At 47.0% G+C, this 24128-nt stretch overlaps 2 protein-coding genes and 1 non-coding gene across 14 annotated transcripts in view; 2 read left to right on the top strand and 1 right to left on the bottom strand.

The window, feature by feature from the left end:
* Positions 1 to 615: 615 nt before the first annotated feature.
* DRAM2 (DNA damage regulated autophagy modulator 2) lies at positions 616 to 13572 on the bottom strand. Of its 7 annotated transcripts, XM_040535914.1 has the most exons (12): positions 13507 to 13548; positions 12892 to 13037; positions 11542 to 11917; positions 11254 to 11415; positions 10341 to 10433; positions 9428 to 9586; positions 8673 to 8740; positions 7970 to 8109; positions 5324 to 5501; positions 2521 to 2603; positions 1392 to 1484; positions 616 to 953 (listed from the first exon to the last, which is right to left on the bottom strand). In XM_040535914.1, the coding sequence occupies exons 6-12, from the start codon at positions 9556 to 9558 to the stop codon at positions 846 to 848; spliced, it is 801 nt and encodes a 266-aa protein (XP_040391848.1). In that variant the 5' UTR covers positions 9559 to 9586; positions 10341 to 10433; positions 11254 to 11415; positions 11542 to 11917; positions 12892 to 13037; positions 13507 to 13548; the 3' UTR covers positions 616 to 845. The 7 variants fall into 7 exon arrangements, with proteins under 7 accessions (XP_040391848.1, XP_040391852.1, XP_040391849.1 ...); XM_040535918.1 differs by lacking the exons at positions 11254 to 11415; positions 11542 to 11917 and having other exon boundaries at positions 10372 to 10433; positions 13507 to 13572; XM_040535915.1 differs by lacking the exons at positions 11254 to 11415; positions 11542 to 11917 and having other exon boundaries at positions 13507 to 13568.
* The window catches only part of CEPT1 (choline/ethanolamine phosphotransferase 1), a 27655-nt gene continuing 15946 nt past the window's right edge, over positions 12420 to 24128 (top strand). Inside the window, exons 1-4 of one of the 6 annotated variants that reach the window (XM_040535876.1) lie at positions 12420 to 12547; positions 15154 to 15555; positions 19080 to 19227; positions 20211 to 20352. In XM_040535876.1, coding sequence (XP_040391810.1) covers positions 15160 to 15555; positions 19080 to 19227; positions 20211 to 20352 — 686 coding nt within the window. In that variant the 5' untranslated portion in view covers positions 12420 to 12547; positions 15154 to 15159. Of the gene's footprint in view, positions 12684 to 13639; positions 13718 to 13977; positions 14313 to 15153; positions 15556 to 19079; positions 19228 to 20210; positions 20353 to 24128 lie in introns of those variants that run through there. The other 5 variants (XM_040535881.1, XM_040535875.1, XM_040535879.1 and 2 more) reach the window with 5 other exon arrangements.
* Positions 22053 to 22124, top strand: TRNAE-UUC. Its single transcript has one exon. It is a non-coding gene; the product is annotated as a tRNA-Glu (tRNA).

The following is a 24128-nucleotide window of genomic DNA, read 5'->3' as shown; positions in this document are numbered from 1 at the left end:
CGCTGACGTGCTGCGAGGTCAGGCTGAGGGCTGGCAGCGCGCCGTATGGCAGTGTTTGGAAGCAGCAAGAGAAATGAGCAGATGGCTCTAGGGCTGGGGACTGTCCCAGGGGAGCATTAGGGACGTCAGTGCTACCAGGATGTATGTCGTGTTATGCTCTGTGCGTGTTTAAGAGTTGGTGCTTTCCCTGTGAGTGAGCAGGACGCCGCCTGCATAGCCCAAATCTTCCTAGACTTGTGCAATGGGGATCACTCTGCACGTGAACCCTTGAACAAACCTGTCCATCAGCTCAAACGGCTGCTAGGTAGCTTGTAGCAAGAGGGGAAGCTCTTGCTACTGGCTGTTTCCCGTCCACCTGTGGTGCCAAGAGGACGTTCCTCGACGGTGGCTCTGGCGCAGCGTGCTGGTCACGGGTCAGCTTCAGCTGCCCCGGTGGGGGAGCTGTAGGTACAGAAGGTTGGGGCTGGAGCCCAGCTCTAGGCAGGGCTGGGGGCTCCGTGCTTCCCAAAGGACTTGGCCCGAGGAACACTGGAGAGAACAGGGCAAGGGGCTGAGGGAGGCGAGTTCTGTGCTGCCTCTCTGTTGGGTGTAATGGAAGTGATGAGGACGCGTGAGTCTTTTAATAACCTTCATTTAATTCTTTCATGATATTGGCATGTGTAGAAATGTTACAGGCTTGTTTACAATACTGATAACATTTGCATTGCTGTGTGGGTTAATAGCAAAGCCCTTCATGTCAAGTAGAATACAATCACTTCATAATTTTTTTTTATATAAAATAAGTGCGAACTGTTATTGCTACTAAATTCCTGAGTTATGCTGAGAACATGTTCTCTTCACCTTCATTAGATGCTCCCTGCTACCAGCAGTGTCTGTTCATCAGCCACAAAGCTCTGTGGTGTGTTATAGAGGGTTCGTCCATGCAAGCTAACAACTGCACGCAGGGAAATTTTCTATACAGGAAAAAGAAAGAAACCACAACTTAGCAGGCTTGTCATTTGCTCAGCATGGACAGTTTCAATAGTCGGATGAAACAACAAAATGCAGATCAGCTCTAGAACTACTAACCCGGCTCCCATACTGTCCTCCTGGACTGACTCTGCAGTTTGCCTTGCAAGCCTATAGCAAACCTCCCCCGTGACTGGGACAGATCCTGCAAGTGAAGCTGGGTACAGCTAGTCTGGGCTGGGATCTGTGTGTTAACACAGTGGGAGTAGATCCTACCGAGGACGAAAGGACCATTTAATGCTGTTCATGCTGCGGCTCTTCCAGCCTCAACAACTGACACGTACTGGTTAGCTCAGAAGCAGGTGAACACAGCCCACCTTGCACCACGTCAGGCTATTTAGAGCTTGGAGAAGCAGAGCGCTTAATGTTAACATTCATTTTACCTGAAAGTCACGAATATAGGTGAGGAAAAAGCTGAGGAAGGAGAATGCTAGTGACCACTCTGAGACGGTACTGATGATGTGAGCTGTGTAGCCCTGTATAACAGTGAGGGAGAGGGGGAAAAAGTCAGTATTAGAAAGTCCTCTTGACTCTGTAATGGCACAAAGACAGCTCGCACATATGACATCCTGCGTCCACAACTATTCTATTCATAAAACAAAATTTCTTAAGAGTATCTGGAGTCCCTCAGAATGAACTGCTCAGTCGGTAGAAGCACAAGGATAAACAGGAAAACACCAGCTCCACACACCTGAGATCACCCCACTGGGAAATGCATATCCACCTTGCAAAAAATGAAGGCTCAATAAAAGCTTGATGTGGCCAGCAACAAAATCCCTTTAAAAGTAATCTCGTCTTCCAAAAAGTTCGAGGGTCTCCCTGGATGTGTACAGACCCCGGGGATACTCTTCGTGCTTTAAAGAGAGGGAGGGAGGAAAAGCCCTCCAAAAGCAGCCTGCATGATATTTTCTCCAGCAACCTCCCGTGCCTCCTGCAGTGACTGGAGAAGGAAGGGCAGGGCCAGGGATGGAGGCAGAGCCACTGAGACCTACGTGCCCTGGCCCCTGTTCTCCGTGCCACTTGGCGTCCTTTAATGCCCAGCACTTGCACTTCACTGGCATCTCTAGCATCTGTATCTTTTGGCCGTTTTCTCCACCGTACCCCACCAGATACCCACCTAGCAGCAGTTAGGAACTCTGCTTCACAGCGACCAGCTAGCACGGTTCATTGCTTACAGTTACCTGTAACGGTGACTGGGAACTTCTGATCAGTGCAGACCAGATAGGCGGTTATCCTGACAACCACTTGAAGCAGTTCAATTACCATCCATCAACGAGATTAATTTAAAGTGATGCTTGAAGCTGCAACTGCTTTGCTCAGGACAGCACTTCAGCAAGTAGCTGCATGCTGGCTCAGCTGCTAAGGCTCCCTTGTCCTCTCCCATCCCAAGTACATGTTCTGAAAGCACCTAGCTATCTACAACTGCAATAAATTCGCAGATCAGTAATTTACCCTGTGACAAACATACATATTTTTTTGCTCTGTTGTGTTTTGTTTTCTTTTTCCACTCACTTTTTCCTCTGGGTCCCAGTGCAACTTTTGCACTAGATTTGTTCCGTACAGGCCGCTATACAAGACAAGTGAGGAAACAAACACTAAAAAAATATGTTAAGGAAGATTCAAGACAAACATTGAGCAACCTGGAAATGTCACACTTGGCTCTGGGTTGTTTCAAGCTGAGTTTGTAAGGAGATCTCTGTGTGTTTTCCACAAGGTCTCCTCAGCATAACAAATAGTAATGGTGATGTTAACAGCTTCACGTCATTCTCTTCAACTTGTAGGTTGTTCCAACAGTTGATTTGGATTAATGTCACACGAAAAGATTAATTCTAAGCTACATCAATCATCCCTGCTTTCTGTATACTGCACCTTGTAATACCTCCCTGATCTAACATAAAATTTCCGTGTTATGTGAACCATGCTTAGCACTTTCAGGTTTGCAGGGGTAGTTTCCAGGCTAATTGTGTGTGCCTCCCTTTCTTTGATTGCTTTTCAGCTTCTCAACCACCTTGAACCCCTGGTGCGTGGGTTACAGGCCAGAACACTGTACTGTTTGCATCAGTGCCAAGGAGGAGGCTGTGAGCATTCCTGTTTCCCTCTCAGCCCACTCAGGGTTCGATAACTGGTCTGGTGCAGCAGCCAAGGAGAAATGCTACATGATAATGATTCCTCGTTTCATTGGAGACCTGGGGTATTTCTAGGGTAATAAGATAATGCTTTTTCAGTACCTTACAGAGGGAAAGCATGCTACACCAGTGCTACTGCCTTTACAAGTGAAAATTAGAACATTAAGTTACAAAAGATCTGGTTTTCACATAATTATTAACTTCTTCAATCCTTAATGAGATTAAACACCAAAAGCCTCCTGATGTGCAAGATTATTTTTGGCGGTGAACAAGGCTGACCTTACTGGCACAAACATCTTTGAACGCTCAGACTTTCAAAGCCTATTTAAAACATTGATGTGAATAGTCAAGGGAGCTCTGTTACTGATCTGAATGCAGGATACCCAGCTCACTGCTAATTAAAATGTGCAGCTTTAGTAGCTGTTAGTTTTCTGCCTGAGTTACTACTGCAATGAAAAGAATTTAATGGTTGTGATACAAAATATCTGGCTCCTGTCCTCCACTGGTTACAGAGCAGGTAATTAACTGTTTTGCTTGTTCTGTGTTGACAATTCTGTCTCACTCCAGCAGTGGATAAGAAGCATTTTTAGATTTCCTTCTGTCATTCAGTACCAGAAATAACCAAACAACCATTTCACTATGGCCCTAGACTTCTTACTATCCTTCCCTTATTACATCATTACATTACTTAGGAACTACTCGAACCATTTCCCTTTTATTCCCCTTCCACATAAAAATGTATGTACGTATCGTTATTTTTACAGCTGTCTTCACTTCCCTCTAATCTTGGTTAGACCATACTGATTTAAAAACCTCTAAAGATTTTGGGCTTGTGGATTTTTCGGCATCTGTAAAAGGCTCTTAACTTGAATGAGTTCATATTGTTCCATTTTAGTCTTCTCCAATTGTATTTGTCTCTCAACTGTTCAAAGTCAAAAATACTGTTCTTCTGTGGCACCAACAATTTCTGTTATGGACTGCAATTCTCTGAAGTTTCACAGATGACTTCCTTACTCTGTATCCAGCCTCCTCCTTCTCACCTCTTTATGGATAACCAGCCTGTGCCCAGATTATATCACCTTGCTGTGGGAATGGGAACTCAGTGATCAGTGAGATAGTTTTTCAGTGGGAAATGGGCATATGGCTTAGTGTTAGTTTTGGCTGTCAGCCTAGAAATAAGTAAAATTGTGGGGATTAAATAGGTGGCCTTGATTCAACTGCAGAAAGGACAGCATTAAGGTAATGATTTTGGACTCATGTCTTTGGAATGTAAATCCTAATGCTTTAAGTGTTGTAGTCCTGTTTGACACAACTGAGTCATGATCTTCAAAACACAATGTTTAGGTCCATCAAGGTGAGCAGAGGAACTGCTGGGGTTGTTTACTGAGTGGTAAATGACTCTGGACAGGAAAAGGCCTCTCTTTCTGGATGGGTTTGCCTGGGTTTCTGTAAAACCCATTGCTGCTTCCAGCACCCAGAATTCAAAGTTAAGGGGAAGGATGGGTTCCAGAGCCAAGGGAAGCTTGTAAGGAATGTGTCAGAAACTTGTTTTTAGAACTCCAGGATGGGCAGGGGAGGAGATCAGAGGTCAAATGGCTCTTCTGACTCCACCTTGGCAGTGTGCTCCGGCGTTGTTGCTCTGATAAATGCCAGCACTTTAAACGTGCTCTGCATGCCAGCTGGCACGGTGCACTACTGCTGCACACAGCTGGGTTACTAGTGTTGCTTTCTTCTACATTTGGTACTTCTCCGTTCTAGGTACATCCAACTACAAAACTTGCTGCAGCACTGCTGTCACCAGGGAGCAGACACTTTCATTTCTTACCTGGCTTTTTTTTTTCCCCCATTAAAACCGTCAGTCTCTTACGTACACTTCCCTTTCTCCCTAGCAATCGCAGTCTACAGTCAGGCCTCTTTGTGATAAATTCTCATTTGCGATTTTCAGTCTTAGGTGTAGGAGGAAGGGAGAGGAGAGGGGATGAAAACTACTCTTGCCTTTTTTATTGGCTTGTGACTCGCTAGCAGGCTTAACCTGATGGCTCCCTTTTTCCTAAAGTTCCCAGGTTGCAAAACTGAACATGAATACCATGATACAAGCTGTGCGTCTAACGATGACAGACCTTCTGTGGCACGCTCTGTCATATCGGCAGGCTAAACTAATGTTGCTGCATTCTGCAGCAAAAGGATACTGCTTGCAATGCTTGAGCTGCACCAGAGTAACACGGTGAGCCGGATCCAAAAGATGTCTTTGCTGTGAATTTCTGGCTGCATCAGGTAGGATAGGACGGTCTGAACCAGCATGTAAATGGCTCCAACTCCAAACGTCAGGCAGGCTCCAACCACGTGTACGTAGTACAGAATACATTTCTAGGGAACGAAAACACTGCTTGTATAGAACCTGGTTTCATTTTAAACTTGGGGAATATTTTCTTCTGTAAACGTTTGACACTCCACCTGCTCAATTATCTTCTCATATCCCAAGCTAAAGAGTTCAGGACTGTGTCAGCATGTGGATTTTCTTGGAAATCTCAGAGTTAGCTGGAAGCCAGCACCTGCCAGCTCTCTGAATTGCTGGTTTTTTGGAAAGTTCTTGGGGCTAAATTAGAGACCACAGCTATATCTTAACTACAGGAATTCATAAAAGCTGCCCTCACTACCACACTGGGTGATAATACAGAAACTGGGTGGCGGAATCCCTGCAGCTGGGAAGGCAGCAAGAGTGACAACAGGCTACCTGCTGAACGTTTCTATCCCAGGAATTTCTGCATCTATGAAGGATAATGCAATAGAGGACAAACATGATGCACAATTCTAGTCCCCCAAATGAAGTTAAAAATAATGAGGTTTAGCACTTCTCTGAACGACTCCAGTTTGAACAAGCCTTGTTTGTCAAATTAGAATCTTAGAATACTCAGAGGGAACAAGGTTGAATCAAACAGTAATAAACACGTTAGGAGAATCAACTGTCAAATAATAAGCATTAAATCTAGAAGCTATTCCAAGAAAAACAATCGAACTCGAAATTTATGTTATTACAAACTACGTCACGCTCAGTCCTTTCCTCTTATCCCTGACTGAGCACAGTAGCCAAACACAGCAAATAAAAAAGCATCTTGTCAATTGTACACCGCATTGGCAGCCTCTCTGCAATCCAGCTGTGCAGGTAATCTTTTATGCCCTAATGAATGAGACTGTCTATGTATTTTACTGAACAGCTATTAAGATCAGGAATTGGAATCACCCTTTCCTCACAATCTTTGTGTGCTGATTAATTAAATGAAATTTAACTGCTGCATCCACAGCAGTATAACAGAGATGGCAATTTGCATCTGAATAGCCAAGTTGTAAAGGTGTGCGTCCAGTGCTGCTCAGTAAGGTGTCAGAAGAGAGAAATCTTTCTCCTATGTGAGAGGAAATCAGTAGCCACAGCTAGAACTGAGCCATAGCACTGGCTGAACACCATAAATCAAAGCCCCTCTGAGGATGTGCCTCGTGCCATCACTTTTACTCCCAACCAGTGAAAGCTGTCTGGAGCTCTGCATGACGGCTGTTCCCTTTGAGCACCTTTGCACATTTTCAAATTCAGTTGTCTTCAGTAACTGGTGGACTTCATGGGGCTTAGCTCCTTTTGCTTCTGGGATGGCCTCCAGACAATCCTCAGCATCACTTGGATATGCGGGTACATCATTTCCACTTTTTTCTTGCTCAAGATTAAATCTCACAGAAACTATATAACAAAGGAACATTCACTTTCTACATTTTGATTACCTACAAAACGTAGATATAACCTCTCCTGACCAGTGGTGGAAGGCAATCATGCAGCCAGACACAACCTGGAGGCTCTTGCTCGGTGGTTATGTTGGTAGGGGCTGTGGCCAGTGAGTCTGGCTAGGGTTCTAAAAAATAAATAGACCGAGGCCTCCAAAAAAAACCAAAAGTCACCATACTGAGGTTTCTAAGACATGGGCTGCTGAAAAAACTGGGAGAGCTGTGCTATGGGGAAAGGAGATGAGAGAAAACAGGTGTAGATTTCCTGGAGCTTTTCTGTTTCGCTTTTTCTTGGCCCTAATCCAGCAGGAGACCAAGGAGCCACTGCAGCCTCTAGTGGCTAAAGGCACTACTACAGACCCCTGAAAAATCCAGCTCGTAATTAATACGATGAGGCTGGCAAGTAGACAACCGTCTTGCGTGTAAGAGCCAGCGATGCTGAATCTAGTCCTGCTGATGGTGTGATATGTGAGAATACCGGGTTTTGAAAAAAACAAGGAAAAAAAATGTATTGAGGAAAAAAATAGAGATACTGGGAGAAATTCAAAAGCTGGTTGACATTGCAGTGTTTTCAACAATTGCACAGGCTTTGCAGGAAAAGATACCTAGGAGGGAAGATTTTTTTAGAGCTGGACTTCTTGTGGGGTTGGGGTGTTTTTTCTGGCTTTACTTCTAGTTCTAAGTTTTTGACTATTTGACGCTTGATTCTCCCATATTAAAATATGATACAGTTGTGGTCTTCTCATCTGGAGTTAAAGCTTTCAGATATCCTACAAGGAGATGCAAGATGAGTTTGCTTCTTGCAAAACTTCTGTTTTTTTGTTTTTAAACGGTTTGGAATTTTGTGAATAGCTGCTCACAAATTCCAGTGGATAAAGCAAATAAGAAATATGTAAAGAAATTCCAAACTATTAACAGTTCTCTGTAGGGAATTTGATTTAAAAAAAAAAAAAGTTTTCCCTCAAAAGTTTTGCCTTCAATAAACTCCCAGTTTTACCAGGTATCTCAGTAAACAAACAAACACAGAACTCTGGACAGGTTCAAAACATTGCAAGCAAAGCACAAACCTGGAAATTTGCAATAATACAAAGTCCAAAACAGCTCATCAGTCCTAGTGTCAGGCCGATCTTATTAAGCTTGATGATCTTGGATTTTTCTGGATTCAAAGCATAAACTTGCTTATAACGGACATACATGGTAGCCACACCTGCAAATGAAGAACACAAATGTGTTTAAGATTTTAAGCCGTCAAGTAAACTGTTTTGTTTAAACTGGGAAGATACTGAGTGACAGTAGCATCTATTTAAAATACAAAACCTGTCTTAGGAATAGGACAGCTGAGAATTTGGAAGCCAAAACTGAAATAACTTATTAGATTTTTCTTAGAATCATAGAATCATTAAGGTTGGAAAAGGCCTTATCTCTTTCACTTGAAAAACATACTGTTTTTTCCCCTCTTCGTAACTGCAGCACAAGTAAGATGACTGCCTTAACTCTGCATTTCTATTTCTCATACCAGTTTCTTTATTTGTCTTTTTTAAATGTATTTTTGGCCTTCTGGAATCTGCAATTGTCATGCTGGCTTTGTGGGTAAATCCCTGCAATATACTTTTCTCTGAATTACTTAAGAGAACTAGGATTAATTGCTTAAAATTTAGCTTTTGATGAGAATTATGGGCTGTTTTAATGATCCGAATAAGGAAACCATTTCAAATGCCGTGCATCCCAGAACTGCATGCAGTTTGCCATGGACAGCTTTCCTATACTCACCCAAGAAAGCCGAAATATTTAACATGATCCCAAACAAGCATCTTTCTGGAGGTATTGTCCCTGTATCACTGTAAGAGATAAATGGAGTGATACATATCTATATTAAAAATACTTGCAACACAACTTTACTTATTTCAGTCTATGAAGAAACCATAAGAAAGGTTTGTAAAAACCCTCCCAGCTATTTTTCACTGTTTTCATTACTCAAACAATACTGTGCTCGTTTCTAGAGCTCTAGAAATAAGCATGGTGAAAACTGCTAGCCTTAGAACAAGGAATTAACATGCTTGGTATAGCCATTCCTTTTATTCTGATCTTGATTCCACAATAAAAGGTGAATAAAGAGTATTAAAACTGGGAAATGAAGAACCTGGAAATCTGAAAGACCAAAATTAAGGCCATAGGTACAGCCTTGATGGTATGCAGTTGGCATTGTAGATTACAGTACAGCTTTACTGACAAAACCAAGCCTGGAGAGAGCAAGGCTTGGGTTGGAGACGCACCCCCAGATTTCTTGTTCATCATCATTTTAAGGATACATTCACAGAACCACAACTTAAAGGACAGATTAGATAGACAGACAGCTTTGAATAAAGTTACAAATTTGTTTAGTAATTTGTATGCAATTTTAGAACTGGAGCTGTTGGGTAAGAACTGGTGTTTAAAGCTTGGAGTTGGGGAAGAATTCAGAGGCGTGAGAGGCCAATTCAATAACTGTGACAGAGTTATCAGGGCATTGTGTGCACATTACTAACCTGATGTAGGGCACCAGAGGGTCAACGTGGTGTAGGACGATGGCGGTGATGTATGAAAACACAAAAGATGCAGCTGACCAAACAACCAAAGACGCAGGCAAGAACGAGAGTCCTTGCTGGAACCACCACATTTCAGAGCTGACTTCTAACCTCTGAACGCTGTGAGGAATTGAATAAAAAAGTTTACTGAAAATCACTTTTTTTTGAGGCAAGCTGCGGCTGTACTGCACACAGCTGCTATTTGTTCACAAGCGCATCTTTCCAGGGCCTATCTTTTGCTGACCTTCTCTAGCAAGCATGTCTAGGTGAGCTTGCAGGAGGCCAGTTCAATAGATTCATCAGACAATGCGTAACAATGCATAACGAACATTGCTCATTTACCAGAAACTGGTCGCTGTCCTGTGTTTGTGCTTCTTTTAAGCCTAGAAAATTAGTCATTCAAACCCTTGAAAAGATGTGTAATTACATAAAATTAAAGGTTCTGCTGCTTGTCAGGAAGATGTTAGGGAACAGATAAACAAAAGATGTAGTTACTAAGAATGGAGTGATATAGTTCCTTGCTTTCTGACCCTTGAACTTTCATTTTTAGACTAAAAACAACATAACATTTGCCTTCTCATGTTGATTTTTATTTTAAGACTGTAATGCAATAAGAACAGTAATCAATATAGGTACACAATCACATTTCTCATATGAATAAATTGGGAATTTGTATGAAAGAGAAATGCGTATTTTGCACAGCATTCTCTGTTACAGATGTTATGTGCCTGGGCATGTAATTCAAAACTTCAAGCAGTCAGTCTGATGCTTGGATTTTAATCTTCCTTTAATATTTAAATGTTAATAGCCTTAGCTTTATTTCTGAGCTAATAGATTTGCCTGAAACCAACCAACCAGCCAACGTGCCACACACCTGTGAATAAGGACGTCAAAAGAAATGTCACCTCAAGAGTAATCCAAAGTCATCTTCCTGAAGTTCTCTGTTCGCTTCATTTTTTTCCTAAATCTTTGAGATAGAAAGGAAAATAATCCAGATGTTACTTCTAAACATTTTACTCTATATTGTTTATTCTCTTTCTTAGCACCTTCTATTAGTCATTGCCACGGACAGGACACTGGATTAGATGGACTTTTGGCCTGACTCAAGAAGTTTTTTCTATGCTCCAAGTGGTTTAAAAAATGAAGCATGTGCATGGCGGGATGGAAGCAATGCGGGAAAATGGGTGTTGAGGACTTTTGGATTCACAGGACCTTCTATAGAAGGATTTAACTTGAAATGAGAAGCTTTCAGGAACAAAATAGAATGCAGCTGTTCCAATGCAACAAAAACCAATGCCTACATCACTTTTTTTGCGAGGAAGGGGACAGAGCGTGGAGTCTTCCTGTTTCATTGTGAATGGGCATCCTGACGTGATGCTGGTGCTGCGCTAAGTATGTGGCAGGATGGGTGCTGAAGCACGGCAGCATGCAACCTGCATTTAAACAGAGACCCCACAGCTCCCGTCTTCTCTTCACATGCTGCCATTTTCACACGCCAGAGAAGTCGTCGGAGATGAGAGACTGCGCTGCGTTCCTGACAGCTGGCGATATCTGTGAGCTTGCACAGCTGTTTGCAATATTTGGGTGCTGGGCAGCTTTGGGGTACCAGCACCATGTGGACTGGTAGGGGTAAGTGATGCAAAGCAGATTCTCTGCCCGTTGGAGTAGTTGCACACGTAGACAGGTAAATTAGCCTGGGCTAAGGTCAGGTTAGTAAAGCAGAGCAGCTGCTCCTGATGTGCCCCCTGGGTGTTGCTCTCCCCACGCAGAAGTGTGTCCATGCTCACCAGCAGTGTCTGCTCCCTGCTGCCGACCAGCCTCCGTAGGTCAGGACCGGGAATCACAGCCCGTCCCGTCACAGCCTGCAGCTACGGCCAGGGCACAAATTAGCACCGTTTTCATGTGGTCAGGTGTGCAGAGCAGTGCGGTTGCTGCAGGAGCTGTCAGAGCTGTGGCCAGGCAGACTTCTTACCCTGCGTACAGCCGCGGGCTGGCACACCCGAACGGCCTGGGGATCAGAGCTGGGCTGTGCCCTGCTCCTGCCCTTCCGCGGGTACAGCCCCTGCCAAACTTACCTTACGATAAAACCGCTTTGTAAATTTTGTCCGCTAAACTCTCTTTCTCAGCTCTGTCAAGGTCTGTCCTGAATTCCTCTCATCTCCTTTCATCTTCCTTGACCTTTAAAGCTTTTCCAGGGTAATCAAGTCACTTTTCTTGCCGTTATGTGGGCAGACTGTATGTACCGGGCATGGGCTTTGCTCTGCGCAGAGCGCTGCGTGTGTTTATGGCACTGCCTGCTCGACAAAGCTTCAGGCTGAAGCCTCGTCGTGTCCCTGCCACCTCATGGGGCTCTGAAGCAGGAGTGGCCGGGCGGGCATGGCTGCGCAAAAAGGCATCTCAGAGCACTGGCGGCAGGATGGGATTGCCTTGCAATTTGTCAGCCGGACAGCCCTGAGATAAATTATTATTAGAGCCTCATCCTGCCCTATTGTTTTCAACAGTAAGAAATAAAGCACGCTCAACCTCCTTGTTTTTTCAGCTAGGTCCTTTGCCAGCTGATTATATAATGGCAATGGCTGGCCTCTCTTTTCAAGTATGATTTTCTTAAACATTTATCCTGATTTGCAGGCATTTCTATGTCCTAAAGCAGGGGGTCAAGCCCCAGATCAACTGTCACAGGTCCTTCCTGTGGTAGATATTATTAAATTATTACCAAGAGCAAGTCAAGCATTTTAAAAATAAATATATCTGAGGTTTTTCTTTAAATGCAGGAAGTGTGCACCAGCATCTGCACATGCTTGATTTGAGCATGTGGAATAGAAACTACAGATGTAACGAAAACGAAAGGCAACGGAGACTATTCATGGCAGAAAGTTAACATAATGCTGAAAAGATGGCTGAAAGTATGTGTGGAAATTGGGGAATTTCTACATTAACGCTGACAACCAGGCTTTCAGCCTGCCTCTGCCCTGCTCTCCCAGCACGACAGGCGGAGGTGAGGCCACGCTAAAGGGACAGCAAAACCCTCCAACGCTGCGTTAAAGGAAGAAAGAGAAAGCGAATTGCTGCGTGCGCTCCTAGGTGAGCACAAAGGTTGGACGGGGACGAGCCCCAGAGGGACCTGAGGACGTTCATTTGTGCAACTGACTGCCGGGGTCAGCCCGACACCGGCGGGTAAAGGTCGCTAATCAATCCCCCAGGGACTAGGAGCCAGGCGGTAGGAAACGTGTCAGCTTTGTAATGACGGGTGACTTGTTTCGAGCGTTTTCTTGGTAGAGATGCCAAAAAAAAAAAAGTCGCTATTAATTCTGTACACGGGGCTGAGCTTCCAGAGGGCCGAGGCCAGGCCCCCCGCCTGGTGCTGAGCCCATCGCACAGCTGGGGGAGAAGCAGGGGGGCACAGGCACCGTGCCGCCGGGACGTACCCATGCCGATGCCGGTGTCGATGCCGGTTTTAGAGCCGTGACGTACCGGTGCCAGCTCGGGGTCCCTCTGGCTGACCTCGGGTGCTGGGGGCCCGGGACGAAGCGGACTGGGGCTGCTGGGGAGCAGCCGCTGAAGTCCGGGAGTGCTGCGGGCAGAGTGGGGACATGGCGGGGCTGGGGGTGACCGTGGGAGCTGGGGGAGCCCGGGGGGGCTGGGGGTGACCGGGGGGGGCTGAGGGTGACCGGGGGGGTAACGGGAGGGCTGGGGGCGAGGGGAGAGGGCTGGGGTGGGAGGGGGGCAGCTGGGGGGGGTAACAGGGGAAGGCTGAGGAGGGAGGGGGGCAACTTGGGGGGGGGCCGGGGGTGAGAAGGGGAGGGATGAGGTGGAGGGGGCTGAGGTGGGGGTCCTGGGGGTCCCGATGGGGGCACTGGGGGGCGGCGGGGGGGTCCTCGGGGGCAGCCCGGGGTGTGGGGGGGGGCCCCGGGGGGGCCGGGCTGGGGATCACCGGCGGGAGCGACCCCGGGGTAACGGGGGCTGGGCTGGGCGGGGGGGGGCCCTGAGGGGACCCCCGGGGCGCTCCCCCCCCCCCCCCCCCCCCCACCCAGCGCTTTTACCTCAGCCGCTCCCGCGCCGGCCCCGCGGCGGTGCCGCTCCGAGCCCCGCCCCCCCCGCAGGGACCCGCCCCAGGCCCCGCCCCCTCCCCGCCGCCCCGCCCGCCCCTCGCCCCGCCCACCCCCCGCCCCTCGCCCCGCACACCCCCCGCCCTCGCGCTTTCCGGCCGTCGCAAAAGGCGTCGTAAAGGCGCCGCCCGGGCGAGGAGCTGAGGTCCGGCCCGGCCGCCTCCTCTCCGGTTCCCCCCCCCCCCCGGTTCTCTGCGGCTCCTCCGGAGCTCGGGGCTCGGCTCGGCCCGGGGCGGGCGTGCGGGGCCGGCCTCGGCCTCGGGGCCCTGCTGCGGGTGGGCACGGGGCTGGGCGCCCCCCAGCCGGGCCGCACCGGGGCCGCCTCCCCCGGGCCGGGGCCGAGCCCGAGGCTGGGCCCTGCCCCCTGCCCCCCCCCTCCCGCCCCCGGTGGGAGCCCCGCGGGCGGCTCGGCCCGGCTCGGCCTGGGGCCAGGCCCCCCGGGGGCCGGGTGAGGCGGGTCGCCGGCTTAGCGGGCTGGTGCCGAAGCAGGGCTCTGCGTGCTGGCTTTCCCCGCTTCCCCTCGCGGCTTTCCTCCGTGGGAAATTGCCCAAATTAAGCAGCGGAGGGTGGAAACGAGAGCGCTCGCTGTTGTGCCGCGGCTGACCTTTGGTTTAGGGAGCTTGTTTTCCCTCCCCGGTGTGTGACTTGCTCACGGTCTCAGGGATAAGTTATCTTCCTCTCTTGGACTTCACTCTGCTTAACAGTTAGGGTTATGTAGTTATTTAGGCTGACTGTACTAGGTAAGTATCAGATCTTCCTTTGTAGCCTCCTTTCCTTCTCTTTCTCTGCTCGTCTGTGTGGGGAGTTACGTGGTTCTGGCCTCCCTCCGTCAGGAGAGGCAGCACCGCAAGGTCCTTGGTGGCACTGGGAATGCTCTTCGTGACCCCGCGTCTGCTTTTCACAGCTGGTGTCTGTGGGCTGCCTCTGACCAGCTAAAGCTCCATAGCTCCCGCATGTTCTTGCCTAGGTGTTGATTAGACACTGAGCTTTCCCCTGAATTAGGTTGAACTTGGACAAGAAAACAGCCACCGCGGCAAAACTGAAATAAGCATTTCTCAGATCACTGTTTCTTATAACTGCCTTTAAGTAGCTGCTGCTCCTCAGCAAAGAGGCAAAGCTGCTTCAAAGCTGTGTAACTTAAGATTTCTCTGTATTTGTTCTGCTCTTAGTGCTATCGATCGATAAGCTAAGCAGGGTGCATCGGTTACACATCGCTCACTCTCCCGGGAGAGCGACGTGCGGGGCAGAGTGTGCTCTAGTCTGTAACACAAGTCAGTGGTCTGGTGTAAGCTGCCGCTGAAATTGAGGCTGGTGACTGCAGGATATTTGCTTCAGTAGGCAGCAGGAAGGGAGAACAAGTGCAACTTACTATTTTATAACTGGGTTGAGAACAGTTGCTTCCTGTCTTCCCTCAGCAATTCTCCAAATATCTCTCGTCTAAGGGAGAGCTCTTACAAAATCTTTGGTTTGCTGCTGGCAGATGAAACTCTCTGTGGAGCGTTGCTCAGAAACTTTTGGTACCTTTAAATCCCGCCCCCCGTGTTCTTCACCTTCAGTATGTCTCACCCCTTTGTGTTGCAGGGTCTTATGATTCTCCGTAACAGCCGTTACCTGCCAGATAAAAATTCTGACGCCACCCGATCCATGAGCGGGCATCGAAACCTCAAGAGGCGATGTGGGGAGTCGCATCTGGAATCCCCCGCGGGCTGTGGGCACGGTCCTGCCGCTGGCTGCGTGTTAAGCAAACTAGTTCAGCTGCCTACACCTCCCCTGTCAAAGCACCAGCTAAAACGGTTAGAAGAACACAAATACCAGAGCGCTGGACGGTCGCTGCTTGAACCCCTAATGCAAGGTTACTGGGAATGGTTAGTTGGAAGAGTTCCAGCCTGGATTGCCCCGAATCTGATCACCATCATTGGACTGTTAATAAATATCTTTACAACTCTGCTATTAGTATATTACTGCCCAACAGCTACAGAGCAGGTAAGCGGTGGGCTCCTGTCTTTGTGGGAGCTGTTCCTCCCTACCTAGCCCGTGGTCCTCGGACGTTTAGGCTGTTCTCTGTGAATAGTTGTAATGCCCGGGCATCTAAATGAGTGCCTGCATGCAAAAAGAGCACGTGGGGGTTTGGGGTTAGCGTGCTGCTTGCTGCGTGACGTAACGGGGTTCCCCTGAGGGCTGATGGAAGGGATGCCGTGGGCCAATAGTCCCACCTGGAAATGGGGCCCGGTACCAAAACAGCTCTTCTGATAGCGGCTCTGCTATGGGGACGTGCTTGAGTCCGTGTGCAGACGGTGAAGAAATGGATTCACGTCTCTTGCGTGCATGGCACGTGGAGTTCTTGCCTGTTTGCTTTCTCTGCTTGTGACTGGGTTACTCACCTCTAGCTCTCGGAGTTGCCACACGATGAGCAGCGCGAGGTGACTCGGCTGGCAGTTAGCTCTGTTTGCAAACCCGGCTGGAGTTGCAACACAGCGAGCAGCCCTGGATCAGACCAGGGGCTGAGCACCGGAGAGGTGTAGCTCGGGAGATCGAGGCAGAGAGCTTCCTCCACGGCTGGCCTGCCCAAACCCCACGTCCTGAATGAAGCGAATGCCTTTCTGCGTCCTTCTCGGGCCCTGTGTTACCGAGTAGCTCAGGTCAGGGCTGCAGACACGACGCTCTGGGGGAACGCGCGGTAGTCTCCTGGAGCAGCCCCTTGCGGTCTGCGATGTGAGGAAGGCTGGCGGAAAGCCAGGGCTGTGTTTGTTCTGGATGCACTAAAAGCTCATGACCTGTCCTCGTCGGAACTGCCTCAACTTCGTGTAATTCCTGGTTTCAAGGGTACAAAGTCTTTTTAAGGGATTTCAAGTTACTAGCTTCAAAGGCTTTTTTTCTCCCTCACTAGGTAGAAAACTCACAGAGTTGCCTGATAAGGCATGGGAGAAGACTTTCATTTTTGTGTGCTTTAAAAGTTCTCTTACTTGAACGTTCATTGTCTTAAAAGATGCTCGTATCTGAATGTAATGAAAGAGGGATTTATCTGATACAGGAAATAGGTTACATACCAAACAGCTGGAGAAGATCTCATGAGTTCTAGCTTTTGAAATGTCTGGGCTTCTTCGCAACCAGAGCTGATAACTCAGGTTGGGTTGCCACTTAGGCAAGTGGCATGTGGCTTGTTCCTGTGTGAGCTCACAAAGAAACGAAACAAAAAACCCATGTAAGCTGGTGCGTTCGGCCCTGCACATCCCAGGTCATGTATGACATAGCAAAAGGATGTTTGCCTTCCAGAGATCCATTGGAATGGATAGTTTTAGAAATTCCACTCGTGGAATTCAGCAGGTGTAAGATGTAAAGTGAGTGTTAAGTTTGAGCGGTGAATGCTTACAGCAGCTCCTCCCTTGTTCGGGCAGTGCCATTGCTACACACCTTTGTTTTACCTTGCCTCTTACTCTGATAAAGGCATCGGCCACGGAACCAGAGCGTAAAGCTGAGTACAGTTGTGTGCTGGTTGGTGATAAAACTTCGGAAGTACGTGCTAAGCTACACGGTTCAGAAAGTGATAGAGCTGTAGCTGGCTGTATTGCAGCTGTTGCACGTTTAACAGCTTGAGAGTTGCTTTGTGCTCACTGAATGGATTCGTCTTCTCGCTTTAGCTGAAAAATAACTTTCTGCTGAGGTAGCTTTCGGCCTGATCTAGTTTGCCATATGGCACCGCAGCCCTGCGTGCTGGCACGACAGGGAGGATGCCAGCTCGGTGGCGGAGCTGCTGCTTTTAAGTGTCAAGGAGCTGTCTGGGAAGAAAATGGGACTTTGGGCTTCCAGAAACAGTTTTCTTCTGACAGCGCTATTGCTTTCAGATGTAAATTGGGCCTGCGTTGCAGCTCAGTCTTAGCTCTGCTTTTTTCAAAGGCGACTTGGCTACACCTTGCATCAACAGGAAGAGCCATGGGAACGTAGCTCTTGCAGCTCCGCTGGTGTAGCCAGAGGAAATGAGCCGAGTTGCTCTGCTGCATGCTGAGCTGGGGGACCTCACCTAGCAAAGCTCTGAGCAGTGGGAGGGCGCCTGCGTTTTTGTTTCTTAAGAAAACAAAACGGGAACCAACAAAACAGGACAAACAAAAACTCGTGTAAAGGGGGAACCGTGAAGTCTTAAACAGATACAAATATCTAGGTAGAAATACCTACGCTGGTGATGAAGGCGCCAGCAGTCTGACTTGTAAAATCTGTAGATAAAATTGCACGACCCCAAAAGAGAGCTTGAATGTTGTGTAAGAAGTCTACGTATGAGAAACAGAAATGTACCCGCGCGTGGCCCTTTTCTTTTTGGGTCATGCATTACCCCCTTACCTCCCGTTCTTGTGCTAGTTTGTATAGGCGCCTTGCTAAAAGCAGAGCATGGAGCCAGCTCCTGAGGCAGGAGGAGCTGTTTCGCTGCTCGCTGTAGCAGGAACAACGCAAGAGAATAGTGCGATGGGCTACAAGTGAGTCAAGGTTGTGTAGAGCAAGGGAATGCAAGCCTCAGAGCTTTACGAGAGGCAAGGCAGCTTGATTAAGCCTCTTAGCTCTATTTGGGCTTTATTGAGGTGTAAAATACGGCTGCTCAGAAATGCTCACTTTGATAAATGTCAGATGTGAAGATCGCAAAATAACCAATAATACCTGTTTATACATCCATAAAGCTGAGACTCGGTAACTAACGGCAGCCCTCCGGCTTTTGTGGTGGTGGTTTATGTTTGGAACAGCAAAAAGCTTCGTTTGTAGGCTTTGGTCTAGCAGGGATTTGATGCCTTGTTTTCTTCAGCAGACGTAACTATCGCTATACATGATATGGATGTTAAGAGTTATTAACATGGATTTGGTAAAGCTGCTGATGTTTGGTAGTCAAAAATAAAATAATTGGTGGTAGAGGTGCTGCACTGGGGAGCCCTGAAGCTTTACAGGTCTCAGGAAACACAGTGGCTCAACTTGAAGTCTAACCGTTTGCGCACTATACGGTCACGTAGCTCTCGAATACCTCTGCAGCCTGGTAATGCCCTGTATTTGGCAGTGTTCTGGGACGTGACACCTCGTTGAGGTCTTGTGGAGATGAGCTCAGCGTTTGTGAGGCAGTTGCATGTTTTGGGGGCTAAGAAAGCACGCAAATCTCCACGTCACTCAAACAGCTTACAAATTCCCCTACAGGAAATAGAAGCTAGACAAGAGCTTAATTGTGCCCCACTTTGCATGTGTAGCTCTGTCTTTTTTCAGATGTACAGAGCGGTTTCCTGCTTTGGAATATGCGCTACACCTGTTAATGTGAGCTGTAACTTTTGTTTTATTAACATTTCACATGCCATAACCCCCTCTGCCTGTCCCTGCATGGGCCAGCTGCTGGAAGGCCCATGCATGCGACTTGGTAGACTTGTAGGTAAGGAAGTGTGTGCAAATGCAAAGCTGTACAATGAGGTTAAAATGTTTTAAACCAGAAGGATTAAGTTTAACTCTAAACTGTCTTTTACCCTCACTGCTAATTTCTTTCTTAGGCACCTCCCTGGGCATACATTGCCTGTGCGTGTGGCCTTTTCATTTACCAGTCTCTGGATGCTATAGATGGGAAACAAGCAAGAAGGACAAATAGCAGTACCCCGTTAGGAGAGCTTTTTGATCATGGCTGTGATTCGCTTTCCACAGGTATTGTCATTTTTACTTGAAGTACGAGGATTAAGTGACTCTATTTCGGGGGTCAAATCTGGAATACAAGAAAATCTTCCTTCACTGAAGAAGTGGACCACTGATGATGTTTCTGGTGGTTTAGCTTCTCAGTCTACTTTCTTTCAATAGATCAACTGAATGCCTTCTCTTGTGTTACGCTGAAAATTAAGCACGTGACTTATTCGGTCCGAGCCAGCAGTTTTCTGTGTATGCTTCATCAGTCTTAGTTCTGCAAATTTACTGGAAAAAAAACCAGCTGAAGTGCTCTTCTATATTAATTTAGATCTAATTTATACAGAACAATTGCAAGGCACGTATGGAGCCTGAACAGTGGGACAGTGGAAGTCTGAGTTTGACTAGTGTCGGTCAGATCAGTTCCCTTCTAGGTAGGTAGAGTTCATTGAGCCAGTCTGAAGCTTAATCCCATTGCAAAAGAACGATCGGGTGCTTTAGCATTTAAATAACTGAGAGCTCTTATGTGTTATATTTTTATTAGCACTTTATCAAAGTTGTGTATTAAAATAAGTACAAATGCATAGATACCTTATGAGTCTTAAATGGCAAACCTTGGATTTTCTTAATGGCATAATAAAACCCCAGAAAATGGGGAAAAACACGTTCGGCAAACCTTGCATGTAAGAGAGAACCCCCAAACTGTCCACAGGCTCCAACTGCATAAATTCCTCAAGTCTGTTGATGGCTAACCTCACTAACTTCAGTGAAAATGTAGGAGACTTAGAAACCCTGAAATTGAGGACTTCTGAAAACTGATGTGACGCTTTATGGTCTGTGTCTTTTAATGGAAGTGGTCAGCTCTTATAAATGTCTATGAAATAAAACTCACCAGGATACCTGCACGCTGTTGCTCCTGCCTGGGTCCGTTGTTAGATTTGCTTTTGGTAAGGATCTTTACACACGTACGCGCTTTATATTTTTACCATGTGACTGATTTTCTTCTGCAGTCTTTGTGGTTTTGGGAACTTGTATTGCTGTGCAGCTGGGAACGAACCCTGACTGGATGTTCTTTTGTTGTTTTGCTGGAACGTTCATGTTTTACTGCGCGCACTGGCAGACGTACGTCTCTGGAACGTTGCGTTTTGGCATGTAAGTACCTTGGCTGAAAATAAAAGTGAAAGTGAGATGACTTTCCTGTCTAGTTCCTCTTTGTGACTGTAGTTCAGATCATTTAGAGTAGTAGTCAATTGTTTATGTACTTAAAAGCTTGTAGTAGTTGTTACCTATTATTACATTATTCAATAGCTATTGAATCCACAGTTAATGCTGAATGTTCCTTAGCTTGTTCTAGGAGTGGTAAAATATCTTTTTTCCACCTTAAGAATTCGTGATGTGATTTAAACCTAAATAGGGGAAAGTACATGGGGCTTCAGCCCCGATATTTGGCTGCCTTTGTCAGATGGTGGCAATCTGACTTAACTATCTCTCTCTTGATATTCCTTGACTTTTGATGATGTATAGTTAATCTTTGCTATTAAGCATAACTCTTAAATACGGTATATTAATTGACATTGTGGCTGAAACTTGAAATTCTGAGCCTCTTTTACTGAAGATTGTGGTTCTGTTAATAATGTATTATTAATTATTAATGCGATACCTAAAAAGTCAGCAGCCAAAGTCTCATTTGCTTGTGCATGAAGGTAGGTGGGCAGACAGCTCCCAAGGACTCGGGGAGCTGTGGGATTCACCAAGCTTCATGCGGAGGCGTACGTTTGTTCTACCTCTGCACTCATGTCGTGCAATCTAACAAATATATTTCAAGTTAACAAGCTGCAGAATGAATTTGCATCTGAAAACTTCTGAAATTTGCTCTTAGTATGGGATTTTGAAACAATGCTACCACATGCACTGTTTACTTCGTCTGTTACTGACTTAGATACTCAGATGCTGCTAAAACAGCACAGTTATGGACATCTAGTCTGTAGCAGCTCTTACTGGCAGGATACTAATACAGATTCTCTTGAGAAACTTATTTCTGCTTAAAAAACAAACACTGGAGCAGTATGCAGTGTCTTTTTTTTGCGGGGGGGGGTAGTGGTTCTAAACTGCTGTTCTAATTCTGACTATACTAAAGAATTCTCACTATACTAAAGCAGAGTAGTTTCAGTCAATAATTTCTGATACTTAGATCTTGATGACATCTGCCTCATAACCTGTACAGTTTTAGGCTTTTTTCGTCTATGCTGTAATGGAGCTCTCAATACTGAATGCTTTTTAGCTCCCTTTGAACGTTATGGGGCCCTGATAATGAAAGTTCTTGTTCTTTGACTGAAAACAGGGGAAAAAAAAAAACTTGGCATGTGCTTGACTTCACAGATGCAAGTGGCAAGTCTACCTGATTTGTCTTTGTGCTCTAGACAAATGGGTGCATTGCTCCTTGTGTTCACTGTAATGTTTGTTTTTGGCTTTTGTGAGGAATCTTCATATTTGGAGACAGCGGATCCTGTGTTCCGTATGGCCTTACGTTATGAAAACTCGATCCATCAATATGTAGCTAATGTAGAGAAGGCAATAAGCACGCAAATATGTATCATTATTTCAGATAACAGACAATGTCGTAGAGTAAACATTTGTTTCTTCATTTGCCCAGTGTCATAAGGTTAATAGACTGCCACAAGCTGACGTTCACTTCTGTGGCAAAAAAAATCTTAGATTAAATCTGAGATCCTGTTAACCACTTCTCACTTCGGTATGATTTTTTTTGAAACTTCCCCTTCCACAGACGTGAAGCTGGAAACACGTCAGTATTGTGCCTACCCTTCCAGGGCCTGAGGTGCACGTCTTGTCCCTCCCTGGTGGTCTAGTGGTTAGGATTCGGCGCTTTCACCGCCGCGGCCCGGGTTCGATTCCCGGTCAGGGAAGAGTATTTTGATGGATGGAGGCTAACGGGCTGAGGTTCAACGTGGCTCAGTGCCGGGTCCTGTGCTTTGGTCACAACAACCCCATGCAGCGCTGCAGGCTTGGGGCAGGGTGGCTGGAAAGCTGTGCAGAGGAAAAGGACCTGGGGGTGCTGGTCGATGCTCGCCTGAACACGAGCCGGCAGTGTGCCCAGGTGGCCAAAAAGGCCAACGGCATCCTGGTTGTGTCAGGAAGGGTGCAGCCAGCAGGGCCAGGGAGGTGGTGGTCCCCTTGTATTCTGCTCTGCTGAGGCCGCACCTTGAGTGCTGGGTTCAGCTTTGGGCCCCTCACTACCAGAAGGACATCGAGGCCCTGGAGCGTGTCCAGAGCAGGGCTACGAGGCTGGGGAAGGACCTGGGACACAAGTCCTGTGAGGAGCGGCTGAGGGAACTGGGGGGGTTTGGTCTGGGGGAGAGGAGGCTCGGGGCAGAGCTCGCTGCTCTCTGCAGCCACCTGAGGGGAAGGTGTGGGGAGCTTCTCGCAGATAACCAGGGATAGGACCAGAGGGAATGGCCTCGAGTTGGGCCAGGGGAGGTTCGGGTGGGAAATGAGGAGACATTTCTGCTCAGAAAGAGCGGTCAGGCGTTGGGACGGGTTGCCCAGGGAGGTGGTGGAGTCCCCGTCCCTGGGGGTGTTCAAGGAAAGGCTGGACGTGGTGCTTGGGGACGTGGTTTAGTGGGTGATCGTGGTGGTAGGGGGTGGTTGGACCAGGTGATCTTGGAGGTCTCTTCCCAACCTTAATGATCCTGTGTTTCTATCCACAGGTAAACGCAGGCTTAGGCATTCTTGCTCCTGAGTAAGTGGAATCAGAGACAGCTGTTGAAAGGGGCTGCAAAGGTCTTAGTGCACAGTGACTTGCTCCCATCTGTGTATCCTAAGTAGTAACTGAGAAATCGTCTTTAATTAGAGATCAACTCAATAAGCAAACCATAAATGGCTCAGCACAGCAGCAGGCTGGTGAAGACAGGTTAGTGTTTTATTCCTTAAACGCTGTTCAACAGTTAAGTCTATAATTGGCTTGGCTTGCTGAAAAAGTCCATCTGTAGAGCGGGAGTGTTCACCCTGAAGGAGCAGAAAATGGGATTGCTTCAGCTAAATTCCTAGAGAGTATTGCAGGTGGAGCAGGAAAACCGTGAGTTTAATTGTGCCCAATTACTGAATACACCAACTACTCTGGTTCTTTTTCTTCCTACTGAAAGCATCAGGGCTGCCCTGGACTGCTCTAGGCTTGTTCCCAGCGATCTTTCTCCATCTTTAAATGATCATAATACTTTTATTAGATCATGGCAGCTGATGCATTTTTCGAAGAGCAATTTGAATTGGTTAAGTAACTCAAAAAATAGCTAGAGGTCAGTATTGTGTAAAAACCCACTGGAAGGAAGTTGGTTGTTTCCTAAAGCAAGTTGGGTAGGTCACGGTAAAAGTCACCGTAGTAACATCAGCAGTGCAAAGGCAGCAGGACACAGCCCGGATGGAGTTGTGTAGAAGTTTTGCTTAAAAGCAAGCAACTTACCTGTGAATGGGTTCATGAAGGAGCAGGAGCGTGCTGCACTTTTGAAGAAATAGAACAGTGGTTTGGGATTGCGGGAGAACATTCGGTATTGAAGCAGTCCAAGTACTTGCTTTGTTTTCCTGTCCTGTTCTTCAGCACAGTAACTGGTTTATCTGGATTGTGGACTAGCTGTACACGACACAGAGTGAGTTTTGTTTCAGGCTTAGTCTTGGATGGTGCAGCTGTGCCATAACTGGGGCATCTCTGGTTTGGAAAAAGTGCATTTTTGCACAAAAATCAAACTGGTAAGTCCAATTGCACTGCCACATGTCAAGGTAAAACCAGATCTCGTATTTTAGGAATACTCTGCAGAAATCAAAAGCGTTCAGGGATATTGTTCACAAACCCTGAAAGGAATTTGCATGCCATTATCTGGAGCCCTGTTTTGGTTACTGGCTTCGGTTCTTCTCGACCC

This window comes from Cygnus olor, chromosome 24 (genome assembly GCF_009769625.2).
Source record: "Cygnus olor isolate bCygOlo1 chromosome 24, bCygOlo1.pri.v2, whole genome shotgun sequence".
NCBI lineage: Eukaryota > Metazoa > Chordata > Aves > Anseriformes > Anatidae > Cygnus > Cygnus olor.
Note: the sequence above shows the minus strand (reverse complement) of the source record. Positions and strands in the feature narration are given on the sequence as shown.